Raw genomic sequence first — 22866 nt, 5'->3', positions numbered from 1 at the left:
AGACAGGGAGATAGGGGGTGTCGCGAGGTGTGTTGTATCTGGCGTTGTCTCTGGCTGGTTTGCTTTTGTTTGGCGCGGAAATGGCAACCGGTGTGCAGTGAAATATGCTAGCAATAACAACAAAAAGAATACGCATACGCCATGTTGCGCCATTTGAAGTTGTTGGCGTATACGTAATTTTTATTTTACAGGCAAAAAGCCAAAAGGACTCGTCACTGAAAAATGCATTCAGCGGCAGCAATAACAAAAAATGGCACACAGCGCAGAGAAATTTTAATTGCTCAAAAGCGACCCCAAGGGAAAGTCGAGGGAGAGTAAACTAAATTTGCTTCCGTTATGCGAACATTGGTGTCCTCCGTCCCGTTGTCCCCTCGTCCTTTTATGACTTTTAATTCAATCAAAGTAAATTTAATCAAATAAAATATTTTACTATGCACTCTCATTGCATTTTTCAGCTGAGATTTGAATTCTGCTTTGACAATTTTGCTTTTGTATTAAAAAACATGAAATGGGCTTAGATATATTCTAACATATGAAATTGCAAAAACAGAAAACTGATTGCACACGTAAAGCTTCTACTACGCGAATTAAAGAATACCTGACTGATCCTTTAGAGAAAAGTAATCAAAAGCTTCGGCCAAAGATAAAGATTCATATCAAATGCAGCCACATCTATAGTATGTGAACCGCGTTTATATTCATTCAAAAATTTCTTTCGAAACGTCCTTGTTCTGTCTCCTGCCATTCCGAGTGTCCTTGTTGGTATATTTAGCACACACTTTTGCGAGTTTTTGTGTTATTAGAGCCGTATTTATATACATAACCATGTGTGTGTGAAAAGTGAAACGCTGCTTTAAAATAAAATTCATAAAAAGCCGAGCGCAAATGCGCACTTTTCTTTGGTGTTCTTTCCATGTCCTTTCAGTGCGTGGGTGCATTATCAGCCATGCGTAAAAATCAGGACATGCGCGTGAGAGGAAAGCCTTTTGTTCACTTTTATTTTGCATACTGAACTAATGGCGATTATCTTTCTATGTGTGTTTTTACCCAAAAAGAAAAACCGCTTCGGTCCTTTTCAATCAAAGAATAAACATCACTACCTCGTAACCATTTTTGTTTATTTGCTTATGTGGAACCTGACCGCACATTTTACATTTTGTGCGACGTCATTAAAGTGTGAATGTCGAGATAAGATAGGACAAAAAAATTCAAACAAGATATGCAAACAAATCAAGTACAAAGACAGTAAACAATTCGTTCAAGCTCATTTGTATTCCCTGAGTCCATTGAAAATGTACAAGTCAAAATTTACATTAACATGCAATATAAATATCATTAAACTGTACTAACAGTTGTGTCGATTGGTTTATTCCCAGCAGTCTGTTTGTTTGATCACCTCTAATATATAAAGTTTTGTCAAATGATATATGTTATACAAATCTATGATTCAGCTTTCTTGTAATGACTATACAACCACAAGATTACAAATATATCAATAAATACAAAGTTCTTTGTCCAACTGACTGAGCATTGTACCGGCCAAACGGCTCAAGATACAAGTTTGAAATTTGAACACAACACAGATATGACAAATTCATCAGGGTTTAAGGCGGCGTTTTGCCAAATTCGCCCTACATGTGCGTTTAATTCGATGTCAAAGCTCGCGCTTATTTTGATTTACATATAGCAGCGTTTGGTCAGGCGATGGCCTCAGTACTTAGGTGGCGCAGAGGATGGTGTATAGACTTAGGCGAAAAAGGTCAGAGGTTTGAGTCCCCGACCTGGCAAGGTTTTATTTTCATTTTTAAATTTCATTTTTTTTAAATATTTTTTATTTTATTAATATTTTTTAAAATCAAAAAAAAAATATTGCAAAATTTTGCATTTTTCTTGTTGTTTGTTATGCTGCTTTATCATTGTTATTCTTTTTATAAATCTCGCACAAAATTTCAAAGGGCTGCAACATAAAATTTGTTTAAAAAAAATGCCAACGCTGCTTTTAACAGGCTGTAATAAAAGAATGATTGAAATAAAATATTTTATTTTGTATGCATTTTTTGATCATAAATAATGTGTTGCTACATTATTGTTGCCAGGGCTGCAGCATATCGAATTTGCTTAGCAGCTGTTATAAGGTTCCGTAAAGAAGCTGATTTACATTAAAAAATAATTTTCTTTAAATTAATAATTGTTTTGTCAAATTAATTTTATAAAAGCTAAATAAACCGAATCGTTTGTAAATTGTTAATAAATAAATGCCGCATTTAGTATGCTTATCGATACATCGCTTTGAATGTCATATCGATATTTACTTTGCATAAGTATCGATTCTTTGTATCAATAAATAGCGATACCCATCACCAACAGTTGAAAATTAATTTTGGCGGCGATAGATTGGTGAATGCGCTGCAGCCCAATTCGCAGCTACAGCAGCCACAGCAACAGCCATATTGTTAACAACAACAACAGCAGCAGGGCAGCCAGCAACAAAAACAACAACAGCAAAAGGAGCAGAAACAAATGCAGATGAAGAAGCAACCAAATAACTCAAATATTATGAAAAACATTTTGTTTTTTTAGTTATCTCAACCAAACTTACAGATTTGCTTTTGCACGCGAAGTCTAAAGTTTTTTTTACCACGTTTAGATGTTTTCCAGCTAATCTGGCTTTTTTCCCGCCAAATCTGACGATTTTCCCAAAGTCCAAATTCAAAAGCAGCGGATTCATTTCCCAAACCAGGCAAGATTTTATTTTTATTTTTTAATTTTGTTTTATTCCTTTTTTAAATTTAACGATATTTGACAAAAATTTCTCAAAATCGGGTAACTATATAGGAACAATCGGGTTCACAATAAGTTTTAATATGGAATTTTGTTTTGTTTTTAAGTTATTTCAACAAAATTTACAGATTGCAAGGGCAGCGGGCAAGGTGAATATAATTATTCGTTTCTCTTTCAAAAAAATGTTATATTAAATAAATTTCTTCTGAAATAAATTGCTTCGTACGAACTGTGACTGTGTCATGTCAATTAGCAGGTACTGATTACTGATCTTCATCAGAAGTAAAGAAGGCATTACTGATTAAAAAGCTGCCGAATAAACCCAATGTTAGAAATAACGATCCTTTGCTGTTGAATGAAAGAAACTGCAGTTAACTTTTGCAACTTTTATTCTTATCTTACATGCAAACACGTAATTATGATCGGATTTCAGAGTCAATAAATTTGTGTGGTGCCCGGGTTACAAAATTTTTTTTTAATAGATAATAATTGAGTGTCCCAAATTCCAGTTTGTCCTAATTAAGAAGTGTCCGAATTATTGAAAAAGAACAGTCTTTTATTTTTGCGTAAAAGAAGTTTATTCAAGAAAAATATTAGAAGTGCTCCTCTTCTTCACATTTCAATTTCGCGAGCGAAGCGAGCAGTGGGTGGAGCCCCTTAGTATTGAATGTACTTCAACTCAGGTAAGCTTCATCTTATAAATAAAGCCTCTTCAATAGGTAAAAGTCTAGTGTCTGCTTCGCTCGCGGTGCTACAGTCGAGCTTACTCGACTGTCGGAGACCCCGTTCTTACTAAGGAAAAAAAAAATTTTCATACTAAGATTTGGTTTTTGACCGATCGGTCCTATGACAGCTATATGATATAGTAGACCGACTTGAACCAACATTTTTCCGGGTGTATAAGATTAACTTAAATGCATATTCTATCAGTTTGGTTACGATATCTCATAAAACCAAAAAGTTTTTCATACTAATAATTGATATTCCCATGATACACTTATCCGAACAAAAAATAGAAACAAACTTGATCTGCCTGCAATATAGAGGAACCTACATACATTTGGTGTCTCTAGCTCTAATAGTTTCTGAGATCTAGGTGTTCACACAGACGGACATTGCTATATCGACTCGACTATTGATGCTGATCTAGAATATATATACTTAATAGGGTCTGCCACGCCTCGTTCTGCCATATTCTTTAAAATAAACTTAATGTACTTTTCTAAGTAAATAGGTTCAGGTTCTTTATACCTTACAATACATTTTAACGCAGTGACAAATGCTAAACATTTGCGCGCAGTGTCAAAAGTTGTTGTTGTAGCCGGATCACTGGGAGCAGCGAGAGCAAGGGCTTGCTTACCGCTGGTCTAGACCGAAGGATACCCTGGGCCCAGCCACTTTAATGTTGTTTGTTTATCATTGTGTACATATTTGAACCAAATTAAGTCAAGATGAATAACAACAACCCAAATGCTTATTCTGTTAGATTAGTTGAGATATCCTGAAACACAAAAAACATTTTTGAACTACAGCTTGATTTGCGACCAATAGCTTCTATGCCACCTACATAACATTCATATTTGACATAGTGATCCGATCCAAAAACTAAAATAATTTAGCTCTGGAACCTACAAAAAATGGAAGAACTTAAGCTTTTAAAGTCTCTGAGATCAGCGCGTATAGAAAAAAATGGTGGTATACTCTAACCAAAGCCCCAAATGGAATCGTGCAAATTTGTACAAATAAAGTGGGTTCGTACCTCATAAATTTTGGCTGTTACGTAGTGTCAGCAGATCAAGCGACTTTAATCGTTTTTAACTTATTAAAAATAAATAAAAACTTAAGTTCATCCCTTTAGCCAGAGAATTTTCTGTCATTCAATAAAAATTTTAAAATGAATATAAATGGATCCACTTTGAGGAATATGCGTTTCTGTTCCATGTTTGTATTGCTCTATATAGTGACGAAGTGGGAGCAAACAATTCATGAAACAGAAATGACTGGCAGATTCAAGTTTGGCGACCTTCTTAAATGCGGATCTTTTTTTGTTTGGAGAAAGCTACAGCCGCAAAGAATCTATCAGAACGTATTAAAACTACTCAGAAAATAATAATATATTTAGATAATTGGAAATAAGCACCTAGTGTAAACTGCATCTATGTAAATATGTAGATATATATTTAAATATATTTGACACATGTTCCACTTTTAGGGAATGTGGAAAATTATGATTGAAATATGCAACTCTTTAAGCCAACAACACACTTGACGCTACATATTCATAGCCATTAAAGCCATTTTGAGATGTTGGCCAGAAGTTGACAGTCGCTGTTGTTGTTATTGTTGTATTTGAAGACCATAGGACAATATGGTGGCAGTTCATATGAGCACATAAATTACGCCAACGCCAATGACAATGACAATGATGACAATGAAATGCGATGCTCTAGTGTCCGTGTATGCGTGTGTACGAGTATGAAGGAATAGAAGTGTGTATGTGGGTGTGTGTTGTACCGTACAGTGCATTTGTCAGCCTTTGTTTAACATCACAAGTCTAAAATTTCAGTAGTTGTCCCTTAAATTTTGCTATCGAACCTCAATTGATGATAAATGCAAGTTCTGCTAAAATCCTAATATTTGATTTTGCTGAACATAATTTGAAAAAAAAGAGAGTATAATTGAGAAAATGTGGGCTTACAAATATAATGTGTGCAAACAGGAAACATTAAAGGTAATAGTTATTATTATAGTTTTTATTAATTACCAACTAAATTTGTTCAGGTTAGTCAAATTGTAAAACTTATGAGCAATGTAAATATAAAAAGAAGATTCGAGTAATACTGAGACTTGGTCGATCTTGACTTAATTATCAAATTCGACTCCATGTAGATAATAACTGAGGATACGGTCTCCGCCGCATGCGTCTTTCGGGGACGATTGCACTTTTTGTGCAGATCATCGGCGTAGGAAAACGCAAAGGGCATGCAATTTATTAGGATGGAATCTTCAATGTCCATTGGATAGTTGCGACCGTCGCAGTAGAACTTGCCATCATCAAATACAAGATTGTAGCAGTTGGACAACGGACCCTCGTAGAATACGATAAGCAGCATCGAGGAGCCAAAGTAATCGGCTCGCTGCCAGATGGCATAGGGCGTGTCCTCGGCCGGATGGCGATCCTTGTATTGCAGGCGCAGGACGCGATCATAGAATCCGTGACACACAAACTCCAGTATGTGGCCGTCGATGAAGGTGCAGTTGTTCAGAGAGCTTGATACTTTTGCGGGATAGAGAAGCAGCAGCAGCCAGCAAGCAATCAAATGGATATTGTAACCTCCTGCGTATTGGGGGCTCACTGGCATGGCCTATAATATTGCAGCAAATGATACTGAAATCATTTCTTGTCAATTTGTTCAGCAGAGACACTAAAATCAATGTGGAAAGTGGTTTAACGAAATAAAACAAAAAATAGCCCTTCACTTGACAAATCCTTTAAACAACAACTAAATTTTATGTTCTATTACTAAACCAACTATGAGTCACTAATACCATCTGCTGGTCAAGACTATCCCCAACCCATCAATTCGCAAGTTTTATCGCACTGTTCGAAGTATCATTTATTATGAATTTAAATTCGTTTGATTATTAAGAGCATCAAAATTACCACACACAAATATTTTATAAGTTTGATTCGTTGATACTGCACAAGCTCCAAACTAAAATTTATCTCTCCGATTAAAGATACTGCTGTTCAGAGACATCTGTAGAACAAACCACCGCAGCAGCGACTGCAGATGTTTTAAACTCCATATAAGTACAAGAATACTGAGTATTTTTTCCTGTTTGACTGTCGACGTTGAGTTAGTATTCAGGTCGAATAAATTAGCATAGTGGATGCCCACGTAATCGGCTGCATCATCCACAAGGGCATTGCAGTTCCGTTGCAGATCCTTTACATAGGAGAATGTGTAGCGGAAGCAATGTATTTCCTCAGGATGCACGATTATTCCAAACATTCCCGACTTATCACAGTGCAGCCAGTTAAGATGACAGGTTATATTGTTACAGTGTGTTATCGGAGACTCATAGAAGGATATGAAGATCTGTCGTGTAGAGTTCGAGTATGATCTTGCCCATATACGATATGGAGCAGCTGGGTCAACCAAATTGTCGCGATACCTCAGTTTCAATTCTAAACTATAATATCCCGAACAGACAAGTTCTAATGGGGGTCCCGTCTCGATTAGAAATTCACAGTTATAGAATGAAGCGCCAATTTCTATGCACCTTTGATATAGCACAGCTAGTATGACCATCAATAAACGATGTAATTTCATATTTTATTATTTCCTTTACATTGTGACAACAATGTCCAAACTTTACTGAAAACATCTCGATAAAATTATTTCAAGTTCTTAGTGTTTAAATTGTGAATACAGTCGAAGTTTGCTTAAGAGTATGTTAAGTTCTCTTGTAGTCCCGAAAATTAAAAACTTCTAAAGGAAGGCGAAGGACCGTTTGGAAGCTGGGTCCTAAAGGACGAAGCAGAATATTACGTAATAAATAAAACTTAAAAAAAATTAGTAAAATTATTGCATGTCATAAACTATATTATTATATATTCGCTTTAATGGAGAATCGCTTTCAGTGTTCTTAAAGATACTGATAAGGAATGGATTTGAAAGATCTTATTTATTTAGAGATAGCGAACATATTTAATAAAGTATTTGTAGTCGATCGTAATCGTCAAAATATAGAATAGAAGACGATCGTTACATTACAATCGATAATTCTCGTTGACAATTTCATGTTCTGAAATCAAGTATAAGTAGAGTTGCAGTCAGAGTTTGAATTCCAAATAAGACCTGCTTTACTTTTAGGACACTTCTGACGCTGTTTCTTTTCTTCCTATGGCGAGTATAATGCAGCACAGGTATTTCGACTATATCGTTTTTATTATGGGATTTACCGCGACAGTGGGCGAGTAGGGCTGCTGGGTAGCTTAGGGAATTCTCAAAGCAATGCATATCCGAGCGCTTCATGTCTGATTGATATAGATAAATCTCTTCATCTTCAATGTTATCTCTTGTTTGAATCAAAGACTTGCCTTTTATACTATAGTTCCTTCCACAAACTATTATTTTCTGGCAACTAAACAAGGGAGAGCGATGAAAAGAAATGAGAAGTAAACCCTTCATCTCATCGCTATCAAAAATAATATATGGAGTGCCTGTCGGAGCTCTGGTATCCCTCCATTGTTTAGCCAGTTTCGTGGATATTTTCGCCTTACAGATTTTGTGCAAAACGCATGTGTCCATAATTGAGCAGTCGCCTGTATTTTGCTGAGGAGTCAAATTGTTGTCATGTATTGTCTCTGCCCGAAGCTCAATGACCAGTTTGCTGAGAAGGAGAAACCATAAATGGAACTGAGCATTGTTCATAGTTAAATTCAAAATTTCTTGTTCTAGTTACGCGACATATATATGATATTTACACATCTGCAAAACTAAATATACTTTGTGATCAATCATTTCTAAAATATGTGAAAAGACTTGACAACATTTTTAAGACTTACTTTATCTAAAATGTTTTCTTGCTTAATTTAAAGGCCACACTTGTTGACAGCTCTTTGATAAAATTATAATAAAACAATAAATTGATCACATTCAATACAACAAAATGCGACCTCATCAAGTATCACAAAAATTTGATGCTACTGATACTTCCTGGTGAACGCTATGATACATTTTTCTGAAAAAAACAGCTGTTAATATAAATTATCGATAGTAAAAGTTATGAACAGCGCAGATAGGAAATTATATTAAATCTATCTAATAAATTAAAAAGAATTGTAAATTAAAAAACTGTTGCTGCAGTTGCACATTGATACCAAAGAAAGCTTTCGATAAACATTTCATGTATTTCAATTAAAATATCTGACGGGAGCAGAAAAGTTTAAATAAAATCGCAAAATACCAAAAAAGGTCATATAACTCTGTAAGAAGATTTAAATTTGCTGCGAAAGAAATGTTCCAATATCCCTGTGCTGATTTTAAGCTAGTCCGACAGAAAAAAAATTAATAATACCATTTAAATGGAATGCTTTTTATTTAATTTTTGATTTCGAATGTTGTTATTCCAATGAATATTCTTAGTTTTGAATTTAAATCAACAATTAAATTTCATATCTTTCATCTATCTATATATAAAATTCCTTGTCCTCATACATTCATTCATTCAGTCATTCTTTCACTTACTAAGCATTGCACAAGCCAAACGGTTTGACACGCGACCTTGAAATTTGGGCCCAATATACCTTAGAAAATTTCATCGTGAGATAAGACAGCGCTTTGAAAAATTCAACCTGCAAGTGCGTTAAATTTGAGGTCAAAGTAGGCATTTGTTTTGATATACATACAGCAGTGTATTGTCAGCCCGCGGATTTAGTACTTAGGTAATGCAGAGGATGGTGTATTAGACTCAGGCGCAAGGGTTCGCGGTTTCAAAACCCGGTTTGGACCAGGCAAGATGTTTTTATAAATTTAATTTTATTAATATTTTTTAAAATTTGGTCAAAATTAGATAGCTATATCATATAGCTACAAGAGGAACAATCAAGTTAAAGTTAACAAATAGTATAAAAAAGGTAGGGTATCTCAATCTAACTCACAGATTAGCTTTTGCACGCCAAATCTCAAATTTTATTGCCAAAACTAGCATTATTTCCGCCCAATTTTTCTCTTACACGCCAAATCTAGCTTTTTTCGCCTTAGTTATTATTATTAAAATAAATTTGAAATCTTCAAAATTAAAATTTTTACTGTTTAAGTGCAATTGAAAATTAAGCTGTAGCTGCCAGCTTTAAAGTTTTACAGTAGAAACAGCTTTTGTGTTGTGAAAGAATGCAAAACAAATAATATTTAAGCTTAATAAAATGTAAATAAATTTAAAAGCCTTCAAAACTAAATGATGGGATTGAAATTAAAATGAAATTAACAATTTTAAGCATATTTTCAGTATAGGATAGTTAAAGTAGAGTAGTAACTTCGTCAAAAATTGATTGCGTTTGTGACAAGTACATAAAAGGTGTTAAACATTAAAAGCATTATTACTATTTTAAATATAACGTATACGTATAGTCGTTGGTCTACATTTTATTGATGCTGCATTCCCAAGTTGCTCACATAGACGTACTTGGCTACTTTTTCAATTTTTTGAGAGCTGCCAAATGATTCACATACCGGTCATTTTATTGGAATGTGCAACGGCATGCTGAGTAGCTAATGAATAAGAGTGATTTCTGAAAAACCAAAAGTTTTCCTTCATTTATTAAGCTGAATTCAGTATCTAGGACTGTGCGTTTGTTTCGGCGCGAGCAGAAAGTTTATAAAATAAGTTCCCTTTTAATTTCCTATCAATTCGAAATTTCAGTACAGCATGTTCATAAACTTATTCGTTCTGCAATTCACACTAGTCAGTCAGTTTTATTTTGTTTCCTTGGTCAATGCTCAATCGCAGAGGGATTCTATCACGAAATTTGGTAACTGCTCTAATCTGTTTGGAGCACCCTTGAAATTGCAATGCACTGGCTTAATTACGACAACACTGAGGCGTAACTACAAAGACAGATATGTGATTGAGGGTACCCCATATGCCATTTTCGCACCCGACAGTCTGATGGTCTCCGTCTTCATCACGATGTACTCCTCACCTTTGTTGGACTGTAACACTCTGACGGTGATTAATTCGAACACATTCAATTGCGATGCAAATGAACTGATCACACTGAGAGTCTCGAGACTATTCTGTTTCAATTATCCCATGCGATACTTTGCCGAACTCAGAAACAATTGTATGAAAGCTCGCAATGCCGCTTATAATGTTATAGATCATTCGGCTCTGCATTATGCGAATGATTCCAATCTGGCCAAGTCCTGGTCTGCCAATAGCTGGGTGGTGTTCTTCATTACTCTGATGGTCTTTATAAATATGACACTGCATTTGCATTTTGTGAATGTGGTTGTGGGATACTTGGACATTTGAAAACAGAATGCTGACTCCTTACATGCATGTGTAATAGGATAATCAACATTCTGTCTTTAATATCAAGATCTCACAAAATACATTCGATGCAATGTTGAAAATGCAGTCACTATGTGCGATCTGCAGCAAAAAGCTGAGAAGGTAGACCAAAAAGAAAGGAAATCAAGAAAGGACGAGTGTTAAAAGAAAATTTCCAGTTAAATTGATTTGCATACTCGTGCATGTCTGAGAAGGACTGCAGCACTAAAGCCTTGGCCCAAATCTTGGCATGAGAAAAATAAAGTAAAATAAAAGAGTGGATTTTAGTTGTACTTTCAATTTCGATATAATGGCAATTCTCTGACTTAACTCCCTTTTATGAGGACTTTCAGGTTCCGCTTTTGGCAATGGCATTTGCCTTTATTATGTTACAATAATAAATTGTATTAAGTGTATTTGTGCAATAGAACGACGAGGCACTGGAGCAGAGAAGCATCTGAATGCCAGGACACAGGTGTATTGAAAAGCAGAATTGAATTAACTCACAACATTCCCTTTCTATCTCACTTGTTTTGATACGAAGCAATCCTTAAACTTAATTTCAGTTGCTGCTGTCTGCGAATATGTAAATTTGCCGTTAACAACTCTTTCTTTGTTGTCATCGCTTCGTCTATTGACGTGGCTCACACATGTTACCAACAATGAGTATCATTGTGATGTCAATATGTGTCACATGGTTTACAGCCGACGCTCTTGGTGCACTCATCTCAGGCTCTTAAGGTCTTCTATTGAGAAAAATTTAGATTTATATTTGGATCATGCTAGCTGTCGTCACTTTTCTGATGAAATTATTTGTGAAAGGTATAATACACCCATTTATAATATCCAATATTTACACCTTAATTCACAAGAAAGTTAGATTGCACTTCACATATGCTAATTGACAAGTTAAAGAGCTCTCTACTGTTCAGATACAGGTAGTCATTTTGACAAAAATACTCACAATCACAATAATTATGATACTAATTTTTAATGGCAAGCCACACATGAAAGAAGGACGCACCTAAACTAGCTAACCTAGCATGGTTCAATTCAGTTCCTCGAACTCACATCCTGACATAATATAGGCGGATGGGCAAAAAAGAAAAACTCACTCTGGAAGGGCAAGGAGACACATAAACGACAGCAAATTATTTGCTGTCTGTGCGGAAGGGGAGTGGCACGGGAATTTGTGGTGATTCGTGAGTGCGTGTGAGTGAAATTCCACAGGACAAAGGCGACAACAGATGAACTAAGAAGGAGGTGGCAGAGGCGAAGAAATAACGACAGCTAAATGCATTGCGTGTCTCAAAACTAAAGCGAGCCCCAAGACCAAAAAATCAAAAGAAAATTGATATTAAGAAATTGCATGAAATGAGTAAATGAAGCGTGGAAAAACACGCCCGCCTAATGGACTGCCTGATTGCCGCCAACCAGAGGCAGAGACGGACACGGAGACATAGCCAGAGTCAAAGCCAAAATCCCCCACCTAACGTCGCGTCGAATGTATATTAAAAATTCTTGGAAAACTAATCAATGTCAAATGTCTCCTGATTGTGTCGAAGCCACGATGTCGCCGCCAACGTCGAGCGACGACACAGATAGATAAAATACCCGTCCGTCCGTCTGTCCATCCGTCTGTCAGTTCGTCCAGAAGGTAGTCTGGATCGATTTAAGTCCGTGTGTAGCCGGTTGTTCCTGGTTGTTCCTGCTTGTTGACTGTGCACTGAGCACCCGAGCGCGTGATTAGCAGAAATTAGAAAATAATTTGCTTTGCAGCTGGAAATTTATTAGCTGCCATAAATTTCGGGGAAACATTTGAAGCACTCCTTGAATTTGGCGGAAACTCTTAGCGTTACATGTGTGCGATTTCATCAAAAGGTATCTTATCTTTTCTCAATCAAAGTCTTTTTGATTTTATTACTCAATGATAACTCGACTTCCCGTTTTATTCCCTACACCCAGCTTTTTTTCGACTAATTGCAAATTTTCCACACAATAAGCCAAAACAAAACAAAGCCAAAACAATGACAGTGAAACAGTCCAAACAAGAATCATAATTCTCATAATACATAATCATTTGGACGAATAACTTCTGAACGCCGTACTCTTCTTCTTCACTTGAACTTGGGGCAATCACCGCACAATGGGCGCAATGAGCAATCGAGCGAAGGAACAAATGAACATACACACTCAGACTTGTGTGTGTGTGTGTGTGTGTGTGTGTGTGTGAGTGTGTGCATCAAGGACTTCAAACGGCAATCATCACTAAGCACTGGGCGATTTTAGCAGTAAGTCAAGAGATGAGTTCAAGCTATTGAAGCACAATCAATTAATGAGCACAATTTGCGAAAAATAAGGAATGCGAAAAGTATGATGAGAGCAGAGAACATATATTTCTTTTTTGCAATTCGTTTTTTGGATCTTCAATATCCTTCCGTATGAGCTTTTCGACTTACACCAATGATTTTTCAGTTAACCCTCTTAACTAGGAAATAATCAACAATTTGTATGTAAAATGTTAAGTTAATTTGTCTGCCTCCAAATGTACGTAAATTTCGTTAATTAGTATGGAATAATTGGTCATAAAATATCGAACCCTACTTGCAAAAATTACACAAGCGACGAAAAGCGAAGAGACTTCTTTGGACCCAGTACTTGAAAAAAAGCACAGGGGTTTATTAAGTTTATTTTAAAGAATATGTGCGTAACAGGCAGAAGGAGGCGTTGCAGATAAAGTATATATATTCTTGATCAGCATTCATAGCAGACTCGATATAGCAATGTCCGTCTGTCTGTATGTAACACCGAGATCTCAGAGACTATAAGAGCTAGTGACACTAAACTTGGTGTGTAGGTTTCTCTATATTGCAAGCAGATCAAGATTGTTTCGATTTTCGTTATTTTTTTCAAAAACATTGTTCAAAACATTTAAAAACAAATTTTTATGGATGTTGTAATTTTGGAATGTATAACACAATGATGAGCGGAGAATCTTAAGAATTTTATTAAGTTATTTTTAATTTAATTTTTTAAATCACAAATAATGGTCAAATGTAATTTATAAAATGATATAAAAAAGTCTTGAAATAAATACTATATTGTGAGAAATTTTGTTCCTTGTAATAAAATGTCTATTATTGTAGTGGGATGACTTTTCCTCTCTAACTTTTAATAGTTAAGACACCCAACTTTAGATATTCCGTCAAATTAGTAAAAGCCCGATTAATAAAAATAAATGCGCTTTACTCACGTTACTTCAATATCAGTGGGATGGATGGTCCTCCAGTGCTTTCTCACGAGGATTATTCTGCATTTGCAGCAACAACATCAATATAAAGAACATTTTAAAGCGATGCCCTTGCAATGTATGAGTTGAATAAGTATGAGAAGAAGTGTTTACAAATATATGTTGACATTGACAGATGAAATCGTGAAGAGGAGACTCATCATCCCTTTTAAATTTGCAGCAAGGACAATAGGCAGGAGCAGCTGTCAGATTGACATTCCTACTTAACATCCGGCGCAGAGCTGCTCAATTTTTAATCGGTTTTCAAGCTGCTTTTCGGGGGCAGCAACTCATTATTTTTATTAATATGATTTCCACTGCACTTGAATGAGCTGCAATTTTGCATTCTGCATTTTGTAATTTAAATTTTCATATTAAGCTGGTCCTGATGATAAGGACGAGGATGATGAAGATGCCAGTGTCAATATATGTCATTGTTTTCTCCAATGAACACCCATTTATTTGCAATTATTTGTTTTAAGCATTAAAAATACAAAAGCTGCGAATCAGTCCCACCTCTTCGGTCTTTCAGCCCTGAATTGCTTCAGGCGCATGGGAAACGCTTCAGTTCAAATGAACAAGAGTCCATTGTCCATTTACTGAAATTGGGTCTGGATCTGGGACTGGGACTGGGACCATTATCGGATCGGTTGGAAATGCTCTTTTAATTGCTGTCAGAAAGGTTCTCACCACTGCGTGTTGAATTATGTCAAACAAGTTGTCAACCTGTGGCCAACTTGGCCGCCCACCTCGTTGTTGCTGATGTTGACGCTGACACACTTTACGGATTTCATTTAAACCACTTTTAATTTTTATTTGGTCGGCCTTTCCTTGACTGTCATTGCAAGTGAACGGAAGGCAATGAACTGGTTCTTTGAATGGTTCTTTTGAATGAACAAGTAGTTTGTAGATTCCGTAAATACCATTATTGACGCCTTTGAAATACATTATTTTGTATTAATATTAACTAAAATCAAGTCTATCTTCGAAGTTTCTTGAGATGTTTAAAACCCTCCACCTTCAGAACACACATGTCTGATGATATTTTAATTAAAATCATTTTTTTATATGATTGGGATATTCTTTAACAATTTTAATTCTATGCGTTACACTGACTAAATTGTTTTCGTTACAGTTTTAGTTTAAAGCTTATGATTAACTATTTGTAAAGTCTTAATTTTTGTTTTACATTTAATTGAAAAACTTTATTACTTACTTTTTACCTACAGCTCTTACTCTTCGAACACTAGATAAATAAAGCCTGACATTGATAAACACTGATACTTGTTGATTCACAACAATTTGGTTATTTAAGAAACTGTCATTTCGCAATTAAGATAATTTACATTTGTGACAGTCTCGTAGCTCATTCAATTCACATTCATTCAAGTTCTGTCAAATTTAATATTACTTAGTAGGCAATCTACAAAATGCGATCGAATTGCATCTTGCAATCCTCATTTCCATTTTTATTTGTCACCAATTTGTCTGAATTTTCGCTCATTAAATATGATTTTCATTTCATACTTGTAGCCATCCCAATGTAACCGACAGACCCAAAGAGCTACTCAACCACCAAACCACCCACCCATTGACCAACCGACATACCCAGCACCCAGTAACAAACCACTGCACACATGTCCTTCGGGACTTATTATTGCTTCGTTGCAAAAATTATAAGCGCTCATTGTGAGCGTTGGTGGCAACTCTGGCTGGTGGCAACACCGGAATGTGGGTGTAGGGAAAAAGTAGGAGGATGTTGGGTGTGTCCTTATAATGCAACTTGAAAGGGTTTGCTCTGATGGTCAGTCCCCACTGGCAACGCTGCTGGTGCTGCGGTTGCCCGGTTCACTTTGGACTTGGACGTTGGTTGGCCAAGTCCCTCTCTGCCCCTCCCCTCCCCACCCCTCCCTCCAGTGGCGTTCATTGGTGTCAGTGTTAGCGCGGCTTACATGGATTTTTATAAAAGTTAATTGTATAGTTGCAATGTTTTGTTAACGACGCTCGTTGCTGCTGTTGCAGAGCTTAATCGCCTGCACTCGTAATGGCAACTCTAAAAGGAGGACACTTGGCCCCATTGGACCAGTTGCCATGTTGTTTAATTATATTTATTTTCACAGTGGAACAGTCAAAGGAGCTACTCAAGCGACAACTAAGTACTCGGGAAGAATCGAGAAGTGCAGGCGATTGTGATGAAGCAGGATTACTAAAAGGAGACTCAAGTGCATGGAGCTGGATTCTCTGCATCTCTCTATCATCGCTTAACGGAAAGGACACTTTATTAGTGAGGCAATGTCTTGGCTACCTCACACACACATACACACTCGCACACATGTGACCTTTTGGACTAATCTCAAGCATCAACTTAATCAAATGAAGCAATATCCAAATATTTGAAGCCCACGCGCACTTAAGTGCTGCAAGGATGTCCATGCTTGGATGGTAGCCCAGGCACGTTAATACAATTAAAAATCCACCAATTTACTCACGACGACGATGTCGCCAATGTGTCTACTTGGTGGTTGCCTTGGTCCCCATAGAGTAGGCTCAACATCCATGTTGTTGTTCTGGTTGTTGTGGCTTTGGGTTGTTGTGTGGGTGTGTGTATGTTACTGTCAGCTGCAGAACTCTCTGATGCCATTAGGCGTAAGTGGCATTTTCCTTTTGATTTTGGTGGCACATTTGACTTTATTAAGCAAAACTACTTATTCGTGGCCAGGTGATGGGTGGTTATCCTGTCTGCTTGTCTTCCTAGGCTGGCTTCGTCTGGTCTGTTCCTGACTCTGCGCTTGGGGATTGTTTGAGGATGTCAAAATGGGTCAATACATAGCGCTGGTGCTATTGCTGTTGCTGTCGCTGTTGCCGTCGCGGTGCCTGGCGATTCACGATGATGCCCAGATGCTCATGTAATATTCACTAGGACACAATCGAGTGACATCTTTTGAGACCTCACACGGATTGCATGTGTCTGTGTGTGTGCGAGGTATTGTGTGTTTGCATTTGGTTTATGCACGCAGCGACATCGCCGCCGGCTTCTGGTAACCTTTGTCACGTGTCTCATGTCCCATGTTCTACCCAGTACTCACTTCGAGGGGTCCTTAGATGACCACCTGAGTGAGAATGGGAGGTATGGTAGCTTGCTCGTGACAGGCAAGTTAAAGTCTCCTTCGAGTCATCTGCTTTGCCCTCGGAGCTGCTCAATCATTTATTTCGCTTTTTGTTTATTTATTTAACTAATGGAATTATTTGATGCCCCTTCACCCCTCTTTCGCACCGAATAGTTTGCGATGAAAGTAGCTCCAATTTTGTCCCTCTGTATTTGTCTACGTGTGTCCCGAGATTTGATTCGCTTCACGGAACTGGGACCTGATTCTGTTGTCATCTTTTCATATTTATTCAACGTGTGTTGGCTCTCACCTTCTTTCTCTCAACTGCCTCGTCGTCCTCATTTCTGATGTGTTTGTGGTACGTGTCTTTTGTTGGCAAAATGTTTTATTTGTCGCTTTTGCCTTCAATATTCGCTCATTTCTTTTTGTCTAATTGATTTCCTTGGTATTTGGCGATGTCTTCTCAACTATTCTACTTTCTCTTTGCTTAATTGTCTAACACTGATTGGAATCATTGGGAGGTCAACATGCAAATCTCGGATGATAAGTTCTCATTAGAATTAAATTGTTTAAATAGTAGAATATATCGAATCGGAAAGTTGAAATGTAAGATTTTTTAACACAACTAACAAATATTAATAAGAAATATGTCAGCATTTCTTAATACTTTTCAAAAGTCATCTGAGACAGCTTTATTCAGCAGTGAAGGAGAGAAGCTGTGGACGACAGGAAACATTTCCTGAAGAACCAATGCGAGGTACCAAAGAGTGGTCTAAGGGGGTCTAGTTGGACACATGACAAGTCCCCGTCTCGGAGCTATACACAGTCCGACACCTCGGCTGTGAAAGAAAGCACCTACAGGGCACTAACTAACTGCTAACTGCTAACTGTTAACTGTAGACTCCGACCGACTGACTGACAGGCATTCAGGCAATGCAGCCAGCTGAGAAGAACTGCAACGGAAGTGTCAGTAACAGTTCCGAGCTCTGGCTATTCTGTGTCCTGTGCAACTCGCCCAATGGAACTGTTGCCAACCTAAGTATTTATTTCAAGCAATTTGATGTAAACGTAATCGTAAACTTAAAGGTTAACCAAATGAAATCTTTGCAGCAACCGAAGGAACATTGATAATTCCTGGCTGCTACATAACTTGCGTTCACGTCCTGACTGCAATGAATAATAATATGATGCATGCAGAGGGAGTGAGAGAGAGAGAGAGAGAGATAGATAGATTCCCAGTGCTCTAATCCTTGGCCAGCTTATTGAGCTGCAATCGAGACTCGCTTATAAGCACAGAAATCGAAATTGAATAAAAATGCTAAAAAGGCACAGAAGGCACAAAAATATGGCAGCAAAGGTTAACGCCGCCGTCTGGTCTGGTCTGGTCTGGTCTGGACCAGAACAACGATGACGTCGAGTCGACAACACAACCAGAGAAGAAGGAAGGAAACATGGCACAACTTTTCTGCAGTTTCCTTGGCCATGTCATTGGCCTGTCTGTAAATCTGCCGACAACACCGTCGCCCTTACTCTTGCCCTCGCCTCGTTGTTGTCGCCATTGACGTTGTGGTTTTCAGTCAACGTAGAATATTGACTTGATAAAAAGTTTACTTTTTTCGACTTCATTTGCCGGACGCAGAAGCCACGGCGAAGCACGCAGGAGGCAGGACTCAGGACTCAGCCTGGCAGCTGAGCTTCAGAATCCTTTGGGTTGTCAGTTGTCAGACGCTTTTGTGACTCATCCACACGCTTTATGAATTATAATAAAATTGTTGTCGCACTTTTTTTTCATTTATTATATATTATTATACTTTATTTGTAGCTGCGACTGCTCAGATAAAACGCCTTATTGTGGCTCAAGGGAAGTCAAAGTCAAAGCCGAAGCCTTCGAAGTCTTTGCATTTTATAGATGTTTAGAGTAGAAATACTAAGGATGTTAAGGAATATTTCTATAATTTCAATTCGGAATTCGTCGTTTAACGGACTGTAGAGACTGTTTCAATTTTGTCATTAATGTATCGATTGTATAGGGCAAATTTAATATTTAATCTCTCAAAAGTATTTACAAACTTGTTGAAACGATGTGTCTCTCTTTAACCACACTTATCCATTTTCCAGACATCATAAAAAAAGGAAATCTCAGCGTCCGTATGAAAGGGTAAAGCCATACAACGCGTGTTTCGTATGTACAATAATATTCAAAATGGATTTTTACCGATTTATGGCATTTCACTTGCCCTTTGTAAAGGACACTCAGTTTTTTATTTTGGGAAAACAGATGCGACCTGAAATGGTTCAGAGCCATGTGCTGTTATTTATGTAATTTGAATTATACATTTCAATTCGATTCCGGGCTGCAGGTACAAATTGATATTTATTTATTTTCAGTTCCAGTTTTCAAAAGAAGTGCAAAGTGTGAGAATGAACATGACATAAGTCAATTGAAGAGAGATCCTCTGGGAAATGAAGTAAATGACTTTAAAGCTTATTACAATTGCATTTCAACATACAAAGCTGCCCAAATGCAGACTTAACTTAATTGCACACCTTAAAGATTTACTCGACTGAAACTAAAGTTAAAGTTCTGGCCATACTCAGGGAAAGACATGGGGAAAATAAAGTCTTCGACTTAAAGCCACACAAAATCATTGTTTAAGGTCTCCCCACATGTGGCCTAACGTATTGGCTTTCATATTTGTCTTCATGGCTGAACGAATTCCTCTTCCAAGTCATTAAGAAGTCAGCCTCAGAGACAATAGTCCACAGTCAAATATTAAGATGAATACCTTTAGGGCTTACATCATGTCTTTAACCATGCTTCCCGAAACATCCAACATATAAGTACTTAATAAGTTTCAATCTGTGCACATTGCGTGTCCTTAAATCCTGAGACCTTTTCCACTTCCATAATCATCTCTTATTTAGACTCCGCTGGTCTGATACTTACACCTTCAGATTTTATTATTCAATTGTAATGAAAGGTTTGAAGCTTATCGGGTCTAGGATATTCTTCATGTGTACTTAGGGCTGTATATGTAAAATTGGTAGTCCTAAGGCTCTTTGGAACACTTAAAAAAAAGACCAACTTCTAAAATCAAGAACATTCATCTTCAATATTTTGTTCCTAAAGAAAGATTAAGATTTTAAGACCAAAATACTAAAATTAAGCTTATTAATCTAAAAAATCTTTAAATCTTAATATAAGAATAAAAATCTTAAATTATTAGAAAATTTTTATTTTTTTTTTTTTTTTTGATTTTGATTTTGAGAACATTTATTCTTAAAATAAGAACTTGGTCTTATTTGAAATGTTCTTGAAACTAACATGTGTTCTCTTTATTTAAGAATTTTATGTTCTCGACGCATTTTTTTTACCAAAGTTCTTAGTTCTGAGAAAAAAAAATCTTGATTTTAGAACATTTTTTTTATCAGTGTAAGAGTCGGGGAAAGCCACATTTTTGACGATTTGTCAACAAATATGATGACAGACCGACATGTTTATAACGAGTCTGCTGTTGACGCTAATCCAAAATGTATACTTCACAGTAATGATGTAAAAAAATTTAAAATAAAGTAACAAACTTTTTTTCAATATGTTATATGCTTAAATATATGTATGTAAGTATGAATAATTTTATAACGTTTACGCATATTTTTATACGTAGTTTTTCCAAAAGTCAAAAAAATATAGATGAATCGAGTTTTTTAACGACACTTATTCCGAGAATCATATATGCCTCCATCTGTTTTTTACAAGAATTACCAAAAATTAAAAGGTATTTTGTGTTAGGGTTCTAAAGCTGAAAGCTTAAAATTGATTAGTTTTTTTTTCGAAAATAATTATATATAACATGAAGTTGAAATGAATAACCCCACGTTAGGTTAATTTCACACTATTTTAGTTTAAATTTCGAAGCAACCCCCTCTCTTCAATGGCTGCCTGTTACCCTTAAGAGGCAACTGACATTTTGAGTTGCCTGCGAGTGCCGCCTGCTGTCAAGCTCGTTTCTGTTTGTAGGCATTTCTGGGCCTGTTTCAACTTCTTTGCTTCACCTACGTTACACTTCATTTTGCAACTTGCAACTTTCGAGTGTTGCATGCATGTGCGAGTGTGTGTGTGTGTGTGTGTGTGAGTATGCGTGTTTACAAAATAGTTTAGTACTTACTTCTACTTGAACTTTTTAACTTTCTTTCTTTTGCTTGGGGGTAAAAAAGCTGCCGCAACTTTTTGCCTGCATTGTTTTTGACTGCAGTCGCCGCCTGGCATGTCCTGAAACCCCATCCCCATCACCATCCCCATCGCCATCCTGGCCTAAAAGTACTCGTATCTTGGCCCTGCCTGCCTGCCCTTCTCCATGTCCTGTCCTGTCCTGTCCTGTCTCTCCAGCTCTTACTTTACTTCTGCGTTAGTTTTTAGTTCGTTGCTGTGCTCGTCTGACTGTCTCTCTGTCTGTCGCTCTCTGCTAGTGAAGCCTGTAATTTATTTCTTGTTTTGATTGAAATATTGCTTTACAAGCAAAAAGACACGCACACACACTTACTTCTGCCCCGGCCCCGGCAAAGATTCGGTTAGGGAAGTGACGCTAGAGGAAACACAGGGTTTAACAAATACGCAGCATAGGCTGGCAACTCTGGGCCAGAGTTTCGGTCGCCCCCTGTTCTAGTGACAGCCTGTCTGTCCTACGCACACACTTCATTACACAGCTTTGCTATTTACACTGAGAAAAATATTTGTTATCTTTAACTAGAGCTATGAAAATCTGTTTGTATAGTTTTTGACTCCGATATCGACATGAACAGAACCACTCTATTTTTTATTTTAATAAGAACTGAGCAATTTTTAAAGACTGTTATTTTATAAAATACAAACCAAAATACTTGTTATGTTTCTACAGTCTTAAGTGGTTTCTGTCATATTATGATTCTGTTAAGAAATAAATATGCACACATTACTGAAATTTTTATATTGTCTGAGTCTCTAATATCTGACAAACATATTTAAATGTTTATTCACTTTTTGAATATGCTACTGCACTGCTTGAAGTTTGTGTCTTTTCTAGCTGTGTATTAGACTGACTAAAAAATAGATTAATTTATAAACATATGCACTTGTCCTCCATTGTTTCTATATCCGTCTCGCTTGCTCGCCGTTATTGTGTTTTCCTGTACACCGTAAACAGGCATATTTCAATCAAATTTTGATAAGAGTATTGAATTCAGTTCCCTAACAGTCCCAGAATTCGGAACAGGAGAAAAATCAACATCAACATCAACTTCCACTTCGACTTCAAAGTTGTATTTTGTTTTTGTTTAGGCAACAACTTTAGTTCTCTGTTATTGTTGCTTGGTCGATCCTGCTGAGAAAATGCTTAGCAATTTGCAATTAACTGCAGGAAATAAGTGTTTACAGTTAAATTTTAGAGAATGCCAGTTCAAGTCCCTGTTATATGTAGAACTTGCGTTTAAGAAGGAGGAGGAGGTCTTGGCTCATGGAAATTTTCAAAGGTTAGTTGACTTAATAAATGGCAAAGGTTGTTCGACTGCTGCTGGTAAACTTGTGTTCAACTCTCACACAATTTCGAGCTGAAAGCCTTGAAATCTTGTGATTTATGCTTTGCTTTTAGCTCT

At 36.8% G+C, this 22866-nt stretch overlaps 3 protein-coding genes across 3 annotated transcripts; 1 reads left to right on the top strand and 2 right to left on the bottom strand.

Moving 5' to 3' along the window:
* Positions 1 to 5507: 5507 nt before the first annotated feature.
* Positions 5508 to 6201, bottom strand: LOC117784679. The gene has a single exon (XM_034622480.1). The coding sequence runs from the start codon at positions 6141 to 6143 to the stop codon at positions 5568 to 5570; it is 576 nt and encodes a 191-aa protein (XP_034478371.1). The 5' UTR covers positions 6144 to 6201; the 3' UTR covers positions 5508 to 5567.
* Positions 6202 to 6414: 213 nt separating this feature from the next.
* Positions 6415 to 7097, bottom strand: LOC117782924. Its single transcript, XM_034620023.1, has one exon. The coding sequence runs from the start codon at positions 7095 to 7097 to the stop codon at positions 6498 to 6500; it is 600 nt and encodes a 199-aa protein (XP_034475914.1). The 3' UTR covers positions 6415 to 6497.
* Positions 7098 to 10218: 3121 nt separating this feature from the next.
* On the top strand, positions 10219 to 11122 carry LOC117782921. Its single transcript, XM_034620019.1, has one exon. It carries the CDS (start codon positions 10219 to 10221, stop codon positions 10822 to 10824), a length of 606 nt encoding a protein of 201 aa, XP_034475910.1. The 3' UTR covers positions 10825 to 11122.
* Positions 11123 to 22866: the final 11744 nt, after the last annotated feature.

The sequence above is a fragment of the Drosophila innubila genome (assembly GCF_004354385.1).
Source record: "Drosophila innubila isolate TH190305 chromosome 2R unlocalized genomic scaffold, UK_Dinn_1.0 1_C_2R, whole genome shotgun sequence".
NCBI classification, from domain to species: Eukaryota; Metazoa; Arthropoda; class Insecta; order Diptera; family Drosophilidae; genus Drosophila; species Drosophila innubila.
Note: the sequence above shows the minus strand (reverse complement) of the source record. Positions and strands in the feature narration are given on the sequence as shown.